The following is a 19,710-nucleotide window of genomic DNA, read 5'->3' on the forward strand; positions in this document are numbered from 1 at the left end:
TTTTGCGGGGGGTGGGTTGGGGGTGAAGGGACCCCCGTTTAGCCGCGGGATAGCGGCGTTTTAGCAGGGGCACACGTGCCCCTGCTATTTATGAGCTCTGAAGCGAGATTTATTCTCGCTTCAGAGTCTCTTTAAGGCCGCTGAGGCCTCAGCCAATAATCAGGCGTGTGTATGGCAGCCGCCAACCCCAGCCCACGACTGATCCGCCTGTTGGATCTACTCAATGACAGCTGCGCCAATCCCATTGTTTGCACAGTTCTCCCACCCATGTCACACACGCGCCATTCCTCACCCCCTCTCGTTTCCCCGCCTCCCCCGCATAGCAACACAGTGTGTCATCAGCTACACAGTTGACAAGCGTGTGTGCAGCCTGGCCCAGTGATGTCGCCCAAGGGGATAAAGTCCTGATCCCAGACAAGTGACATCAGTTGGTAATGTGTACGTGGCCTTACTGCTGTCCATCACTTTCTTGGTGACATGGTTAGCTCAGATTAGATATTTTGATATAATTTTGAAAAGAAGTGTGGGGATTCTAATAATAAGTGGATACATAGAAAGTGGATACATAGAAATTACAGCTTGGCAAAGGTTGTAGCTCGTTCAGGCTTGACATATGTAGTGTGCAATGTTATTCTATATTTTCTCAAATTATTGCTCTATACTGTATCATTTGGTGTATTGCTGGCAGTAATGTGATCAGTGTCTGGGATGTCTCATAATGCAGACAGCCAAACTCCCTTCGGCACTCTCTGGAAACCTAACTGTCCCGAACATCGAAGCAGATCATTTCGGCACTGAAGCTGTAGCACTAGTGTTATGCCCCACGTAAGAGTAATTCGAGGATCCAGCGATTGCCTGATACCGAATTACATCTTCCTCCAAGTTGCTACAACTCAGAGGGGAAATGGTATTTAATGCCGCCGGGGATTTGAGCGGCAGCAGGGAGAGCTGTCATTTGGCTCACCTTGCACCCAACTCACTGGCAGTGCAATAATATGTATGCCCGGACATGCCCTTTACCCTGGTGACACCATGTCAGTAGGATCCTGTAGGAAGGATGATGAGATGGTGAGTGCCAACCACACCACCTTGTAAGTTGATTCTACAGTAAAAAAAAACTGTGATTATTGTCCATGTAGACCAATCCAGGTCAGGAACAGTCTGGACGATAATCGGTCTTAATTGTTCGTACAAACAATGGCAAACTATTGCTCCATTCAAACTCAGGTGTGCCAAATTTCACACTTCCGGGTATTTATTGTCACGTTTCCCCTAAAGATCTGATCAGCAGACTGCCGTTTTGCCGTCATTTAACTCAAGCGTGCTCCAACGCCGTTCATTTGTCGGAAACCATTGAGGACCACTCAGTTTTTAACAATGATGATTGAGTGTGTGTAACAACAAGCTTTAGGGGCATGAGAGGGATATAGAGGCTTGCTTGCTCCTAGATAGGAGAGGGAAGAGAGGAGAGCCCAGCTTGCTCTACACTGTAAAATATGCTATTTAGCAGATTTTTATATTAAAGGGCAATTATTTACATGCTGTTTGTGAGCAGGGGAATACAGATAGTCAATAAAAATAAATCCTACAGACACAGTTTATAATATCTTGTAATATACTCATTAATCCTGTTCATTTGTCTTATTGTTCTCAGGAGACACATCTAAATGTGAACACGACAGCAGGAAAAATGAGCTCCTGGAATCTGGAGAAGAGTCGGCCGCTGCAATACTGCAGACATTTCCTGGCAGATAATGGAACATTTCATGGTAAGAGCACTTTCCTATTCTTATCTGTGCTGTTTTTGGCTTGCCAGGAGAAATCCATTTATGCTGTTCTTAATTTGGACTCTGAGCACCTTAATGCGGTTGTAAATGGCTGTGTCTTGTATTAAAGTGGGATGTACTTAAGGCAGCCGTTAAACAAATCATGCTATAGTGTGGAGCAGTCACAGTAATGAGGATGATGAAATCACTCAGTCTCTTCTGTGGGTGGATACCTCTTTAAAAATCAGGCTCTGGCTTTTTCATGTTGAACTTGTCTTTTCTGAAAATGTTATCAAGCTAAAAATACTGTCTTCATATTGATATATGTGCACCTTAAAGGACAACCGAGGTGACGTGACATGATGAGATAGACATGTGCATGTACAGTGCCAAGTATACAAATAACTAGTATGTGTTCCTTTTTTTCTTTCTCTGACTGAAAGAGTTAAACATCAAGTATGGAAGTGACAGTTTCTGCCCGGGTCGGTACTAGGTCAGACTACAGCGTAACCCTTGCTGATAAGTAATTACAGCTATAAAACAAGTTCCTGTCAGTAAATGGCTTCTGAGAGCAGGAAAGAGATAAATAGGGTCAATAATTCATAAATTTGAGCTCTGGCATACTTCAATGCAGGTGTCATTGAGCAGAGACAAGGAAATAGTAAAAGTCAAAAACTATTTTTAAATATAAAATAAAACGGTGGGATATCTAGAAAAAATAGTTTTAGAGGAGGAGTATATATACAATTGTTTTTCTCATCAGTTTATTTTCACCTCGGATGTCTTTTAAGCTTCTGGACTCATAGATACATTCTGTACTACGATCAGTTGACTCTACCGCCTTGCAGTAAAGCCCGTTCTCTAAATCACAACCTTTTACCACCCAGCTCTACATCCTCAGCATTGGTGTAACTAATGAACTTGGGGCCCCAATGCGAGTTTTACATGGGGCCCAAGAACTCTGTTAATATGGAGCCCCAAAACCTACCAAAGACAGCTGCAGTGTCCAAGAGGTGTATTGAGAGGAAGGAAACAGTTTATTAAGTATTACCAATATACAATACGCATATAGAGGCAGTCATAACCAGCATAGCACCAATGCAAAGCTAATAAGATGGATGAAGGAGGGCCCATAGTTGGTCCCTTTGGTCCAGGTGCCCTGGTGTGGTTGCAACTTCTGCATACCCAGTTGCTACACCACTGATCCCAGTGACCAGTAGACCAAAGCCCTGTACAGACATCCTCATTGCACTCCCCTCCTTTTTTTGGCACATGGGATTTTAAGCGTTGGAAGAGCCTTGGATCTACTTCATGTTTATTGCCTATCAGCGAAGTAACAGCAATGTTTACTGTGAACTATGTGCACAGGGGCTCAGTTGATATCACTGTCACCTTAAAGTCTTGGGATCAGTTTCTGGCCTGAACACTGTATGCACTTAGTCTGTAGATTCTCCAGTTTGTTTCTCCAGGTACTCTAGTTTCCTCTGACACCCCAAAATTGTATTGATAAATTATTTGGTTCCCCTCAAGACTGTAATATATATTGTTACTACAGTGCATTGTGGAAGGGACTCACTGCCTATCATTCACCTCCTATGACCTTGCACTCTTCCTGGCCCGTTCACCTCTAGTCCCACTGTGCCATGCATTGGGTCTCTCATTCTTTTCACCTCCTCTTTCTCCTATCTACTTACTGTACTGAACTTATTATTTTGACTGAGATATCCATGGAGTGTAGTTACTTTTCTATGCAAACTGGTAGTTCTGGGGGCAGAAAATGAGGAATAAAGTGCAGTTTGGCATCTCATTGATCTTACTACACTATCTAAATAAAGTAACTGTTTTTCAGAAATAGGGCTTTAATTTGTGCAACTTACATATGTAAAACTTGAGTTGTGTCTGAAAATTGTGTGATTATAATGTTGTTCTCGTATCATACTGCATGTTGTATCTTCATTATGCTCTGGTGAAGGGGCCCTTTGTGCACCCCCCCCCCCCCCCCCCCCCAAAAAAAAATAAAAAAAATTGTCAGCAATTTAATTTTGTGGATTGTTGATGGAATAAACTGAGCTTGCATTGGTAAAAAGTGGGGTGGACTTTGCTGTTACAATTGGTGGGATGGCTTACCGCCTTGGTTATGCACTAGGATTATTTTTGAAAGGTGTGCCACTTTCAGGCCAATTTCTCACTTGTGTGTTGTGATTTTTCTGCGACAGGAGAGATCACCGCAGAAGAATTGCACTGCACCAAAGCCCCTTTCATAGTACCCTGTGGCAGACAGTGCCGACAAGGTCATATGCATAGGCCCGCCTTCTGCTCAGTGACATACTTCCTGCTGGACAGGAAGTACGTCACCTGGCTTCCCATTGGTCTGCGTATGCACGCCGCGGCACACCGTCCTCCGTCCTCTACAATTACTGTGTCACCATAGACTTTCATTACTGCATAATCCGTGCGGTAGGCACAGATCATGTGGTAACGCGTAGATGACTTTGCAGCAGGTATGCGGCAATTTACTGCTTCCATTGCATCACAGCACAAGTATGATTTTCAGTGACTTAGCAGCCTCTTGGGGGTGCTTAAGGCAATGCCATTGTGTGAAAGGGCCCTCACTCTTCTACTTACTATCATTATATGTAATGTAAGGAGGACAAGGAATTAAGGTGGCCACTAATGGTACAATTTTCAGCAAAGAATCGCCTAAGTGATCTGGAAAATACGATCAGAAAAAAATGTCATTATACTTTAATTATTTCACCATCAAAGAACTAATCTGTACTTCCTATCCATCACAACCGAATATAAAAAACATTTTTCAGATCAAATAAATTGTCATCGAATGATCACCTTTAGAATTGTTGACAGGTGATTTGGAATATTAATGAGGTTTACTTTCTGCCAATACGATTATATTTATCTATTGCTTGGGTGATTCTTTGCTGAAAATTGTACCGTTAGTAGACACCTCAAGAATGAACGGTAGTGTGCACTGCAGATTATTACGAGCTGCATGAAGGAGCATCTGTAGATTTAGGGGTGTAAGTATAAACTAGGGGTCCCTAAAGCAAAACTTTGGTGCCCCCCCCCCCCCCCCAGTGTTCATACCCTTTCCTTTGTTAACCCATTGTGACCCTCTAAACTTGGGGACCCATCTCACAAGGGTCATAAAACAAGTATGGGCCTCATCATCTTCACACCCATAACAAGTGTAGCCACAAAAACACCTGAACTGGAGGATGCACTCCATTTATCAAAGGGGTTGAAGTAGAAATTGGGGCCCCCTTACAGCTCTGGGCCAACCCATGCAGTCGCAGCGGCTGCCCCCCTTTTAGTTACGCTCGAAGTGACCAGTTGTTAGAAGGTTCCTTTGTCAAGTAGGACAGAGTATGCTGATGTGGTATGTGGGCTGATGTTCTAGGAACCTTCTCTTACATTATTTATGGAAGCTGTCATAGAGGTATAGTCTGTGGAGGAGAGCGCTCACAGTCAGACAGTTTAAGTGTTAAAGCGGTCATACATTGCATTGTCTGTGGCGATGCAATGTAACAGTTCTGTAGCGTACGGTCATTTGATAGTACAGCCAAAGATACATGAGAAGCTGGATATGGACTCCTGATTCTAGTAAGAACAACTGTGTGTTTGTATGGTGTGTGTGTTTTTGTGCATCACGACAAGGCCGTTTCTTGGGCAGTGCGGGCTGGGCGACTGCCCTGGGGGCAGACCAGCAAGTAGAAGAAGGGGGTGCAGGCAGAAGGACATAACAGCTAGGGAGCTGATGACGCATGGTGCAGCCAAATGGAAGAAGATTACCAGCGCGATCACCGTCCTTGACGCCTCCTGGGCTGCCTGCATCAGACGTCAAGTCATCATCATGTCACCACCGCATGACACCTGATGTCCTGTAGCAGTACGGCAGTCAGTACGCAGAGCCCATGGAGGAATCGGCTTTCCGGGCTCTCTTCACCTGTGTTTTCTAGGTCCCTGCTTCCTCCTGGATGAGCGGCTGGTCACTAGTAAGTAGGCAGATCTACTTGTGATCTGGGGCTGTGTGACTGTCCCTAAAGAGTAAGGGTTCGCAAGCCCACGGGGTTAGGGAGAAGGAGGCGCAATATTTACACCCTTGTCCCGGGTGCAATTTATCCTAGAAACTGCCCTGCATCACAACATAATGTATTCTTATGTGACCTCTTGGGATGTACGGTACAACTGTGTGTGTAAGTATATCAAGCCCAGCTGTGTTGTGTGAAAAACAGCAGCTGAGGCATAATGATGTGACAGAAGTAAGTGATGGCAATCCTTGATGGACATGTTATGCTTGCGCATTTCTCCAGTGCACGCTAGCAAGCCTTTATCTCAGCTTTGTGCTGCTCCTATTTCTTTACCAAAGGTCATTATAGTGTATGGGGTAGAGGTAAACAGAGGGATTACGGAAAGAGCAAAGGCACTGAATACGAAGAGTTTTGTCATGACCTGTGTAGCAAAGAACTTAAAGTAAACCCAAATTAAAAATACAAGATTTCAGAAATAAAATCTATTTTCTAAATTATAATAATAAATATAAGCCTTTTTTCAGCTGCATGATGACAAATATAAAATATTTTACATTTATTGGAGAAACCCCTCCCCCTTCCTTTCAAATTGCCGGGACAAAATCCGGCAAACTGGAGGAGTAGATGGTGTCTGGCAATAGAGGAATTGCTAATGGCTGCCCCCAGTATAACCCTAGTTATGCAAAGAGGAGGGTGAAAAGCATGCACTGAAATGCTCATAGGTTTGAAGGAGTGTTTATTTATCTTTGTATGTGTCAGAGTGGTGCAACTAAATATGTTTAATTAAAAAAAATGTTTGGTTTGGGTCCGCTTTAAGTGCACAATTTTGCTGTTAATCAGAATCTCTGGAATGGAAAGGCTTGTTTTTCACATAATGGGCTGGATTCACTAAACTGTGATAACTGATATCACGGCCGTGCTAGAGTTTTTTTCGTGCGGAATCGCAAATTTCCGCGCGCAAACGCTAGCGCGCCCATGATATGAGTTATCACGGTTTACTGAATCAAGCCCAATATGTGATAATGGTAAAAAATATCTGACTACAGAATACTATAGAGTAAACTGTTAAACATCTAAATCGTGCATTAACAAGTTTTAAAGAGGTACTATAGGGATAAAGCATAATGAGTAAAAGGGAACTGCTTATTTTTTACAATATTCATTTATAGATTATTTAGTCAGTATTTGGCCATTGTAAAACCTTTCCTCTCTCTGATTTACATTCTGAAAGTTATCACTGGTGGTGAAATTTATAGTTCTGCCGGGTGATCTGTACAGAATGTTTGTTACTAAGAGTTCTATGCACAGAGGGAGTTATTGCTTGCTTGACAGTTGGAAACGGCCTTTATTTCCCACAGTTCAATGAGATTCACAGAAAGCAAATTGTTAGGACCATGCTCATGACATTACACTGTGGGAGGGGTTTTACCACAATATCAGCCATACAGCCCGCCTGATCATCTATTTGAGAAAAGGTAAAGATTTCTCGTGGGAAAGAGGGTATCGGTCACTGATTGGAATGAAGTTCAATCCTGGGTTAAAATTCCTATTTAAATATAGTGTACATTATTGAAGGAGACTGTTTTGTTGAACAAAAATGAACACATCAGACCCAGAATGCATTTCTCTCCCTTGGAAGTACAGGAAGATGAATAGTAACATGTCTAACGAGAACAGCCATTAGGAGACTGGTAGCATCTTAAAACTGTGATACCATCACTTAGAATACTAGTATAATAAATGATGTGATAAAGATGTCCATTGTGGAATAAAGATACACAGCATACATTTCACACATTATTAAAATCTGCAGCGTAGAAATACTCTTCATTCACATAAAGCATGCAATCATTAACACCATACTGCTCACTTCACACATAAAAACAGATCCCTACCACAAACATGTACCACCTCCTTTGTGTGTTGACCTAAACCCACTAGGAGCAATCATCAAACAATGACCAGATGGTCAGAGTCCAGTGGGAGAAACAACGACTAGGATGGTAGCCAAAGGCTAGATGTGAGAAATCATGCACAGTTCAACTATAAGATCCACCGCTGGATCCAGTCGCAGTCCAACTGGTATGTACAGGCAATCCATTATTGTATAGTGTGTTTCGGTGCATGAAGTCCTACAACAAGCAATTAGCACTGTTGGCATTCACCACCCAATCCCGGAGACCACGTCCTGCTGGTTTTTATGCGTGAAGTGAGGAGTATGGTGTTGATGAGTGCTTGCATTACATGAATGAAGAATATTTGTATGCTGCAGATTGACTTGATTTTAAGATGATTTATTATTAATGAAGCATTGTATATATTTCTTATAGAGTCTGAGGGGATTGCAGTATCTTACCCCCCTGACTCTCCACAACCCCCAAAGTTGTATTACCAAAAGTTATTTAGCACCAGCTGCAATACGTTTCGCAGGTCCCACCCTCTTCCTCAGGCTCCAATGCCTCTTTAAGGAGCCTTACATCAGCCTCCTTATTTAATAAATGCCTCCTGACCCCTAACCCTAACCTCATCCCTTAACGATCTCCTGTCAGCTGTCCTCAATTAACCCTAACAACTAAAGCTAACATCCCCCTACTCTGTCCCCTATCTACTCCTAACCGTACCAGGATTGATACTAACCTTCCATGGTTAATTTCTGCTTCATTGTCAGTTCTTCTGGTTGACAGCCAGCTACTTTTTTCTGTAGTGTGCAGGTAAAGATAACCTCTGCTAAGTCATTGCATTATGAAGGAAATACATATAAAATCATATGAAATGCATATAAAACCTATGTCTTATAGTATATAACCTGAATTCATGTATCTTTCTGCAATGTGATCCCAATGATTTGCTGCATCTTTTATTTGGTGAATTCAGATGCACCAGATACAATGTACTGCACAAATCTCTATTGACATGTTTAGAAGCATGAATGAAAGAATATGTGTTGGGAGTAGGAAAGGAAATTCTCACAGCTCTGATTCTCCAGATGTTACTTGTTTCTGACTGTAAGCTTGTAGTTCACATTTGAATCCAGTATTTTGCTTTATAAGTTAACCACAAATACATTTTTTAAGTACAGCCAGTGATGTTATTTTACAGTGGACAAAATAATGACATGTAGGTGATGCAATACCAATCATACCATGAATATGTGCAGCATAACGCCTATGGCTAGCAAGCACCAGTCAGTGCCAGGTCATGTCTGTTTAAAGTGGACCTGAACGAGAATAGAGAAATGCACATTGTACGTATTTAGAGAGTTTAGCCTTTCGGATTCCCCCTCATCTGTGACTAAGCACAAGTTTTAATGTGATCCCTCAGCTGTGTCAGCTGCCTGCCACGGCAGATAGCTACTTGGTAAACACAAGATGTTAACAATATGTATGCTTCCATGAAAGCAGGAAGTAGATACACTGCAGATGTATTGCAGGATTTGTATCAGCTGTTACAAATAAATGTTTTTCTTTAAAGGTTATTATGCTGTTGCTTATCTTTTAGAGCAGAGAGGAAGTTTTAAGTTCAGGTCTGCTTTAATATACCAGGCAGTGTCAGCTGCCATCCCTTGCTGGCATATTTCAGGGCTTCGAGCACAAATGTACTGTAATTCAGAGATGGTGCTGAAAGAGAAAAGTCGTTCGAATTTCAAACACTTGTCTTTCTTGGTGAACTGCATCCTGTGTGTGGCTATACACTACTGCAGCAATATTTACCCAGGAGTTAATAATTACGTGTTAACGTTTGTGAATCATCTGTAAATGTGTCTAGAGGAACTGTTGTGTCTACTCGCTTATCCATTACGCATCTGAAATATCCATTGTTATCTTGAAAGCAGTTAACATTTCACTTCTGCTAGCAGGCATTATAGGCTCTGTTCCCACCTGAGCTGAGAATAGACATGGTATTGTCCTTCTCTGCTCATTGCTAAACTGACAGTGATTGGCTCCTATTTTATAAATAGGAGCCGTTCACACTTGTCACTCTGCAATGAATCCATGGGATCCATTGCAGAAAGCGGATCACGCTTCTGTGCAGTCCACGATAATCTCGGACAGGCACATGTGTTCCCCCAGATAGCCTATGTCGGTAACGCATCAGTCCTGACAGCCGGACCACCAGAGCAGACATTATACTGTGCGCTCTCGCAGATCCGGCGCAAGTGGGGGCCGAGCCTTATTCACTGACTGCTGTGGTGGTCAGTTCATGCCTGCAGCAGAATGTCTGGAAAAGTCAGCCATCTTGTGGTGTAAGCTGGCCTCATATAGAGCAATAAGATGTAAAACGTCATAGGATTTTGCTTGAGCTATAAACTGCCACTGAAAGCCAGGAATCACAATGTGAACTATCCATTATTACTATAATTACAAATATCGAAAATGCTACCCCCATCCCACTGTCTACCTCCCTCAGCATCCTGAAAAGGAACCCGAGGTGAGAGGTAACTGGAGGCTGCCATATTTATTTCCTCCTAAACCAGAGGTAGGGAACCTATGGCTCGGGAGCCAGACGTTGCTCTTTTGTTGGCTACATCTGGCTCAAAGACAAATCAGTAGGGGTTGATTCACTAAGCTACACTGATCAAGCAGCACAGCTTAGTGTAGCTGTGCAAGTAAAATGTTCAAAGTAGGCACACTACTGCTGTAGCATGCACTACTAACCTACTCGCGCTCCACCCAAAACTAACAGCTGCTCCAATTGTCCCACCCTGGACCCTGCCAGGTCCAGTGACTTTGTAGGACGAGATCCCCACACTTTGATTGGTCTCTCACTTGACAGGCAGCCTACTAGGCCAAAGTGCGGGGATCTCATCCTACAAAGTGAATCAACCCCCAAGTCAGCTAGCTAATTGTACAAGCTGTTAGTCGGTATCTCTCCTGTATGGCTCTTGGGGAAATTGCTGATGTTGCTGAAGCCCAAGAGAAGCTGAAGATGTGTTTGACACTGCCGCTGCCTGGTGGATCAACTGTATACACATCACCATAGCAACAGGGACGTGAACCCTCTGCTGCGCATGCGCACTGTCCCAGTTTGAAACCTGTTGTATGGCTCTCACAGAGTTACATTTTAAAATATGTAGCGTTTATGGCTCTCTCAGACAAAAAGGTTCCTGACCCCTGTCCTAAACAATACCAGTTGCCTGGCAATCCTGCTGATCTCTTTGGCTGCAGTAGTATAAATCACACACCTAAAACAAGTATGCAGCTAATCTTGTAAGATTTGATTTGATCAGGGTCTATGGCTTAAAGTATTATAGGCAGAGGATCAGCAGGACAGCCAGGCAATGTGCATTGTTTAAAAAGAAATAAAGATGTCGACCTCCATATGTTTTACACTGTGGGTCCCCTTGAAGCCCTCAGCACCTTTGCACCTACTTCCGTCTTGTCTGAACATGCTGGCACAGTGGGTTATGTGATCCCTAAAGCTTTGTTTGTTAATTTACAACAACCTCTCTCCCTGGCCATGGATTGGCTCAGTGGAGTAGAAAGCAAGCCAGCTCTCTGTTCATTTGCATGGAGAGCTTGTCTGCTTGGTGTTTCACTCTGAAACCCAGATGACACTCTGTGGTCAGGTGAAGCCATATAGAATTAGATGGAGGCGGCCATTCAGAAGAGCAAAAACCTCCACAGCAGAATAGGTTGCATTTTTTAAATTATCTTTTAAAACTATGAAAGCATTTGGACAGTTATTTCCACACCACTTTAATCCTACGTGAAGTTTATGAGTGAATTAAACAAGAAGCATGTGTCAAAAACAAAGATAATGCTGATATTTCCTCAGTCATCTAAACAAAGAATTACAAATAACACTATTGTATTATTACCACTAGATGGCACCAAATGTAAGCTTTTCTGTAAGCTCATATTTTCATCTGAAATGCCAGTCAAATATTCAAGATTCACCCTTTACTTTTATCACCCACACAGCTTTATTTATCCCCCCAATTTTCAATACAATACTTTTCCTACAGCACTGTGCAGAGAGCATACAACCACTGACATCACTTCCTACTCCCTGAATGAGCCCACAATCTCTATAATGTCCTTACTGAGACAGTAAACTACTAATATGCAAGTTTTGGCTTCACAGGAACTTGTAAGGGCAGAGTTAAAACGTAGCAGGAAATAATCAGAGATTAGGGAGCTGCCAGTTAATTAAAGCGGAATATAACCCTGCATTTCAACTTTGCTCTAAAACATTACTTACAGTATATTATATGCAACCAGCATTTTTTTTTTATTAGACCAGCATTGGAAGGGTTACACAGTGCTTTAAAGTTCCTGGAGATTTCTGCAGATGCATCCGAAGCTCAGATAGTTACATTTTGTTTACATAAATGTATCTTAGTGTTGAATGTGACTCATCTCTCTGACTGAGCTGGAGGACAGCCAAAGTGTGTAACATTCAACACTTAGATACATTTATGTAAACAAAATGTAACTATCTGAGCTTCGGATGCGTCAGCAGAAATCTCCAGGAACTTTAAAGCCCTGTGTAACCCTTCCAATGCTGGTCTAGTAAAAAAAAATGCTGGTTGCATATAATATACTGTAAATAATGTTTTAGAGCAAAGTTGAAATGCAGGGTTATATTCTGCTTTCTATCAAAATGATTAATTAATCATCTGAAAATTAATTGGTAGCTCCCAAATCTGATTAGCCCCCTAAAACGCTTTAGTTCAGCACCAACAGATCGAGTTCCTCAAGGACTATACCAGTTGAGTTTCCTCATTGTATGAGAAATCCATATAGACAAAAAGAGAACACAAAACTATGCAAAATTGTCTTATTGAACATTGTATTGGTTATTGGTTTACAGGCGTATGTTAAGGGATTCACAAGGCAACACTTGTAATGTATTTTTTACTCATCTGGGGCTTCATTTTGCCCCTTCCAGCCTTATCAGTCCCTCGCGGCAGCTCCGGTCCTCCTCGGTGTCCCGCTGGTTGCCCGTAATGAGCGGCACCCGGTAGCGGGTCGTCTCTCTGCGTCAGGTCGTTTCAGGTCTGCCAGCGGGTTGTCTCATACGAGCCAGATGATGTGGACGCATGGGCAAGAATGCTCATGCAGGTCCAGAGGAAACGACCTGACGGCAGGGCGCTGCTCTTTATGGGCGGCCAGCGGGATAACGAGAAGCTGCATCGAGGGACTGACATGGCTGGAAGGGGCTGGAAGAAACCCCAGGTGAGTAAAAAATAGATTATAAGCATTACTTCGTGAGTCCTTTAAGTAAAACTCTGGCTTCATAATATAAATAATGTTTTGCTATAATAGGTGGAGCAGTGGAGCTTATTTTAATCCTAGTACCGGACAAGCCTGCAGTTTAGTGTGGCTGGGGATGAGAAGCCATTGCTGTGCTGAGACATGTTTAACTCAGACTCTTAAGTGTGCATTTATTTCATGATTCACATATCTAAGCAAACCTTTGTGCTATTTTTGGGCATAATTTAGCCCATTAATTTAGCCTATCAGGATTAAAGCATATGCGTGAAATTACACATAAATGATCTCATTCGGTATTATTGAAGGTTACATTTTCAGTTACTGGCCAAGTGTTTCTCAATCGTACCTTAATGGTTAGCTTAATTAAAGGATAACTGCACCTTACCAGCAAATTACATAATACAAGCTTATCATTAGAAGTAAAGTTAATGCGTCTATAATGTTAATAGCAAAATCTGCACGCTGTGTTTTTCTTTACTGTGTTTATTGGTGTTGTATCATATCTGCTATAGTCCTTCTAAACAGAAAGGAGACAAGTCTGCAGATAGGAGGATCTGCCTAGCAACATAATAGTGGTAAGGCAGTACCCTCTGTAACCTCATATTTAACCCCATAACAATTAAGACAAACTCAATAAAACTCGGACCAACTGGCGTTGGATTGATAAGGCCAAAGCAGCCCGTCTTTATTTTAATCAAAATACAACTTTTTTTGATCAAAAAATTAGTGCAACATAATAATCACCAGAGAGCTGAGGTAAGGGATCCAAAAGTCTACCAAATACGTATGATACCCAGAATTTGGCAAGCAGCCTGAGCCGGCCTCCAGCCGCGGTCGCAGGCTCGGAGACAACTGCATGCCCACCAAAAGATTAGTTTCCTGAAGAAGACCATCACTGGGCGAGTTACCTCCAAGGGAAATCCCCCTACCGAAAAACCACCAACCTCCGGAGCCCTTACCCCTCCACCACGAGCAGGCATGACACCTTACGCCATCGAGGCCCACAACCTCAAAGCTCTCTGAATGCCATCTTCGATTGCTAAAGTCCACAAATCTGTACCTATATCATTCAGATGCACGCCATCCCTACTCAGGAACAAGTGCACCTCTTCCTCCAACTCCAAATGCCTAACAGCCACACCCCCATTTCTAACCACGAATTTGTACCGACCTGGCTATTTTCCAAGAACTTTTAGCTATAATGTCTGACCATACTATGACCATAGAGGGGAATTCCCTTCTGAGCCTTAGAAAATCACATTTTATATATTTTATGACGCCCCTAGTCGATCTGGCTGCCAGGTCGTTACCTCCGACGTGCAAAACTAAAACATCAGGAGGTTTGTCCCATGTTGCGTATCTATGAATTTCAGGAAGCACACTAGGCCAAATCATGGCAGGGAAGCCCAGCCACCGGATACGCACCTGTTCTCGGTGAAAACCGAGCTGCCGTCCTTTGGGCCTCACTGCTGCATTCCATGGTAATCGTATCGATAACGATACCTAGGAATTTTAATGAAGTGACAGGGCCCTCAGTTTTTTCTAGCGCTTACGTGAGACAGAAACTTTCACAAACCCGGTACATAACCTCTAATGCGTGCGCACAGTCCGGGGAGTCAGCTGGACCCATGAAAAGGAAAACATCCAGGTAATATATCAGCGATTTTACCCCAATGTGTCCTTAACAACCCACTCAACAAAACAACTACATTTCTCAAAAAAGGAGCACGAAATAGCACAACCTATTGGGAGGCATAAATCAACGTAGAACTCCCCCTCCCAAAAACATCCCAACATTCGAAAACTTTCAGGACTCACCGGTAATAACCTAAATGCTGAATCAATATCTGTTTGTGCTAACAATGCGCCTCTCTCTAATTTCCTAACCCAACGCAGGGCAACATCGAAAGAGGTGTAAACTACTGGAGTATCTACTTCAGCTAGCCCGTCGTTGACTAATCCGCCTCTTGGAGCAGAGAGATGGTGAATTAAACGAAAGGAACCCGTCTCTTTCTTTGGAACGACCCCTAATGGTGAAACAATTAAGCCCTCTAAGGGGGGAGTGGCAAACAGACCAGCGAGGCGGCCAGCCGCCACCTCCTTCTCCAATTTATTGGAAACAACTTTTGTCAAGTCAAGCGCTGATTTGAGGTTTCTATAAGGACCTAACGACGCCGCTGTACATTGACTGGGTATAACAAAACCCTCTTCGAAAGCCGCATCGCAAGAATTCAGCATCCTCCACCTGCGGGTACCTATTTAGGAACGGCACCATTTCTCGCACCTTCACTGGCGTTGTCCCTTTTGTTAGCAACCTCCGCAGACTTACCTCTCTTCTTGAAACATTTAGGGGCAGGATGGGATCCTCCACATGAGGAACACTTATGTTTAAACCTGCAGGACTGCCCGAACCTGCACGTACCGTCATTGTACTGCCAACACTGGCCCTTACCACTATTGGAAGACTGTCCCAATGATGATGATCCACTGGTCTGCCCGGGAAAAGACTGCGATCCTTTTGACGGGATCATGAGGCTCATCCATAAATTGATGTCCTTATGATCCCATCTCACACCGGGGCGCACGGATTTTCTCTGCCTAAATTGCTTATCGTACCTGAGCCATACATTGCCACCGTACGAAAGATAAGCCGATGGAATTCATGTAGCCGAACAGGGTCGAGCAATGCTCCGGCTGCTTTTCTCCAATTACGCTTGCTAGTGTAGCAAACACCTGCCACTAATTTTGGAAAGTGTGCGGGATCAAACGATATCTGCGCCTCTCCTCCTCCTCTTTCTTCGACTCATCGGGCTTCCCTCTATCTAAATTAAATTTCTCCAACTGCAGCAAAGAAAAAATCTCTACAAATTCGCCTTTCCAAATGCGCTCTTTATCTTCAGGTTTCAGGTGAGAACCCAGGAGCCCCTCTAAACACGTGTACATCTCACCCCTAGCAGCGTCAGCCATGCGAATAATCTCAGTCTCGCCCTTCTTTGAAGACTCACCTGTCTTTTCCCCGGTCTGCACAGCTACTTCCGACCTGACAACGTTCGCAGGAGAACTCAGTGGAAGGGGGGACTGAGGAAGCGTTACCTCCGCATGCGCCGTTTCAGATGCCCCAGAAGCTACCAACTGTACGGAGGATAAATTACCCCCTACCGGTGCTGTGAACCCCGCGCTAACCAGTGCATTAGACTGCGGCTGAGGGGTTGGCTGAGAGGGTAAAGAACACTGAGGCGGAACTACCCACGCACCCGCCGGGAGCCTAGACTGCCCGCCTGCACTCTCCATTAACCCTCGCATGCCTGACATAAAAACCTCCAATCCAGGAACAATACTTTGTTGTGCCCCCTGCGACGACCTCCCCCACAGCCGCTGCCGCCCCCCCCTGCCTGTACTCCAGAAACTACTCGATGCGACCCCCCCGCCTAAACACAACAGTAAATTGGCTAGAGAAACAAGTGGATTGGCCTCACCTGGCTGCTCACGGGGAAGATCCCGGCCAGCCGTCATTCCGGATCCCTCAGGGGTCACTGGATCGTCCTCTGCTTCAGAGCCATCCACGGATGGGGAAGGAGGTGTCGGTCCCCTGTCACCAGCCCTGTTCCCCCTCGAGTTGTGGCTCCACTCTCCTGCACGCTTGGCGCTACTGCTCCTGGTGCTACCTGCTACCTCAAGCTGCAACCACGGCCTCTCCCTTCTTCTGCCTCCTTGTTGAACTCCCGCTGTCGTCCTGCACTGCCTGGGCCGCCGCCGTGGTCTTGGAGTGGGTGGCGCCCGTCCCCCTGGAACTGCTGCTGCTCGACCCCACTCGGTTCTCCAAGCGGGAGGCCCGCTGTGAACCGGCCATTGGTGTCTGCTGCGCTGCTGGTGTCTTCCTCCTGCTGCTGGCCGCCAAATTTTCTCAGTGTGCGGGATTTCTCCTGGCAGACCCCCCAGCTGGGACATTGCTGCGCTTGGCTGGGGGCGCCCGAGGGTCCCCGTCGGGGCTCCCATTGCGTCTCCAGTTGGGTGTGTGCTCGGGGCTGAGCTGCTCCGACGGCTTTGATCTGCAGGCACGAGTAGAAGCCACTGGCTGCAGGCTCCGTCCAGGATCCAGCGCTGCCATCTGCCCCTGAATCTATTGTGATCCCTGTGCCGCCGCCTCAGCACGGACCCTGTCCAGAAGCGCCTCTAAATCAGCCATGGCGTGGAGGGAAGCAAGAGGTGTGTAGCTTTCCTCCTTGCTCTCCCAAACTGACGCTCCAACTACCTTCTTCTTCCCAGACACCCTGACCACTTCCCTAACTAACACCTCCCCCTTCCTGTCTAGCTTTAACCCTTTAGGTTCCAGGACAGTCTACACTATCAGGTGTGGCCTTACTGACTGCGCTGCTCTACGCCTCCAGGCCCTTTCTATGCTGTCATTAGACACCCCTCACTCATAAGGACTGCATATGTTATTGTGATGTAACTGCAGAGAATATATTTTGTTTATGCTGCTGTCGACTGCACAAGCTGCATTTTCTGCTTTTGTTCTTATCTATACTTTTATATTCTACAATGCAAAACTGCACAGTCAGAAGGTCCTAAATGATGTGCACTCTGACACAGGAATTATCTGGGTCATCAACAGGTGCTGTATTGAGGTTTCCAGCACTGCAATAATCCATTGAGAAAGCCAACAATTAGAGAATCAGTATTTTTTATTTACGCCTAATTCACATGCTAAATAATTCTTGGCTGTGACAATTATTTTGGACCATCGAGGCCGAGAATCTAATGGGCATTGCTACCCCACAACATTGTTTAAACAATACCTTAACCCTTTTAAGAATTCTAAAACGGGAGCAGTCATGTGTAGGAGGCTCTCCTCATGCCCCACTGGTCCCTCAGTTCTCCTTTGTCCCCCTCCGTTAAGGCCTAATGTCCCTGGAACCTACTTCCGGGTCATGAGGGTCAGTGTGCACTGCGCAGGCGCTGCCCGGCAACGTGCGTCTTTGATCAAGGAGGGCCGAGTAAAAAGGTGGGAGCGATGGGCATGAGGAGACTCCTACTCATACCTGCTCCCCACACTTTTGAATTTTTTAAAGGGCTAAGGTATTTAATGATTCAGCTTGGCAGATTGCGAAGCAACGACCGAGTGCACGGTGTCTTTTTCTCCCCTGTGGCACAGGACGCTGCTCGTTTTCCATGCTTTCTCCCCCTACACATTACTTGGCTATAGCTTAATTGCTTGTCTGTACAGGGCTCATACCTGAAACTGTTGCCCTAACCATATTTTGAGTGAATATGATGGTTTTATGCTAGTGAGTTACATGTGAACTTCAATTACCAGTCATGGACTCGTGTTTGCTTACGCTTCTTACTGACCTGCATGGTGCTTTGTTACTGCTCTGAACTAACTCCTGGTAAATATCAGTGGTGCTTACTTTTTGGAGACTGTGCTATAGCTTTGCTTTTTTTAAATATGCCGTTTTGCTGACCTTAGCCAAGCGTGTGGTTACTTAGCATATCAAAATACCAGCCACCAATCCCCAGGCATACCGTAGATACTAGAGACCTGGCATGAGAGTCCTTTCAGCTTTGTGTACCAGACAGCTGTGCCTTCCAGCAGTGCTGCGGAGGGGGTGCATAATATGGTGATGGATGGCAAATCCTGCTGCCCATCACAAATCCTCCTCGCCATTGGCGATGGACACAGGAGCTCACGGGACACCCCCTGCCCTTTCAGGTCCCCAGTAATGAATGTTTCTGGTGCTATTCAGTCATTGAAATAAGCCAGCAGTAAGATAAGCATATGTACACTTTCTTGTACCCCTCACCAGTCTGTTGGCTTGCAGTTGATGGGATGCTTCTACTTTCTCACTGCTATTAGCAGTCAGGTAAGGGCCAAACTGTTTGAACATGATTTTCTGTATACTTACTCCAAGCTTCTCAGTATGAGCTTCTAAACAGTTTTGTTTGGATTTCTTCTATCTCCCTAATGTTACACTTGGGATTTAGTTCATGCACCAGCACTTTTATCCTTTTCCTGAAGGAGGCAGATATTGAAATCTCCCTAGATAAATAAGATAAGGCAGCATCAGGTTCAGTAGGAGCGGTTCACATGGGATTTTGTCTTTGATTGGCGAGAAGCTTTTTGTTTCATCCACATATACAGCCGGGAGACTTTGAAGCAAACACCTTTTCCCCCTATATCTCACTGATCTCCATTCTGAGTTATTTCCGTGCTTCATTACAGCTTAGCTTCTCCTGTCCGCTTACCAGGAGCAGATGGAGATGAATCTCAAACAATCCATCGTTACAGGAGAAAATGGCAAACATGATACAAAAGAGCACAATCCCTAATTGTGGCGCCACATATGCTGCACTATGATGCTAAATAATGAAGCCATGGAAGGACAAAAAGTGTCTGAGGAACAGCAAACAAATTCATAATGTCCACACACTGAAAATAAAGGTGTTTTTTCTTTGACACATGTTAACAGGCATGTTCGCTACCTTATAATTCAGTAGACTGGACCTCTGGTCCAGTGTATCACAGATAAGCTGTCAGCTGGTAATTATTATAACCTGATGTGCAAAATATCTGAGCTGATGTTGACTTCTGGATTCAAGGCATGTAAGGAGGCATAACACTGCAGTAACAGACACCTCACAGTCTATTTTGTCAATTTGAAAGCTAAGTGAAATTGG

General features: G+C 44.4%; 1 protein-coding gene across 1 annotated transcript in view; it reads left to right on the plus strand.

Annotated features, from left to right (window-relative positions):
- PLCH1 (phospholipase C eta 1) overlaps nucleotides 1–19,710 on the plus strand; it is a 359,933-nt gene that overhangs the window by 25,225 nt on the left and 314,998 nt on the right. Inside the window, exon 2 of the mRNA XM_068280865.1 lies at nucleotides 1,655–1,769. Coding sequence (XP_068136966.1) covers nucleotides 1,691–1,769 — 79 coding nt within the window. The 5' untranslated portion in view covers nucleotides 1,655–1,690. The remainder of the gene's footprint in view (nucleotides 1–1,654; nucleotides 1,770–19,710) is intronic.

Source organism: Hyperolius riggenbachi, chromosome 4, assembly GCF_040937935.1.
Source record: "Hyperolius riggenbachi isolate aHypRig1 chromosome 4, aHypRig1.pri, whole genome shotgun sequence".
Lineage (NCBI taxonomy): Eukaryota > Metazoa > Chordata > Amphibia > Anura > Hyperoliidae > Hyperolius > Hyperolius riggenbachi.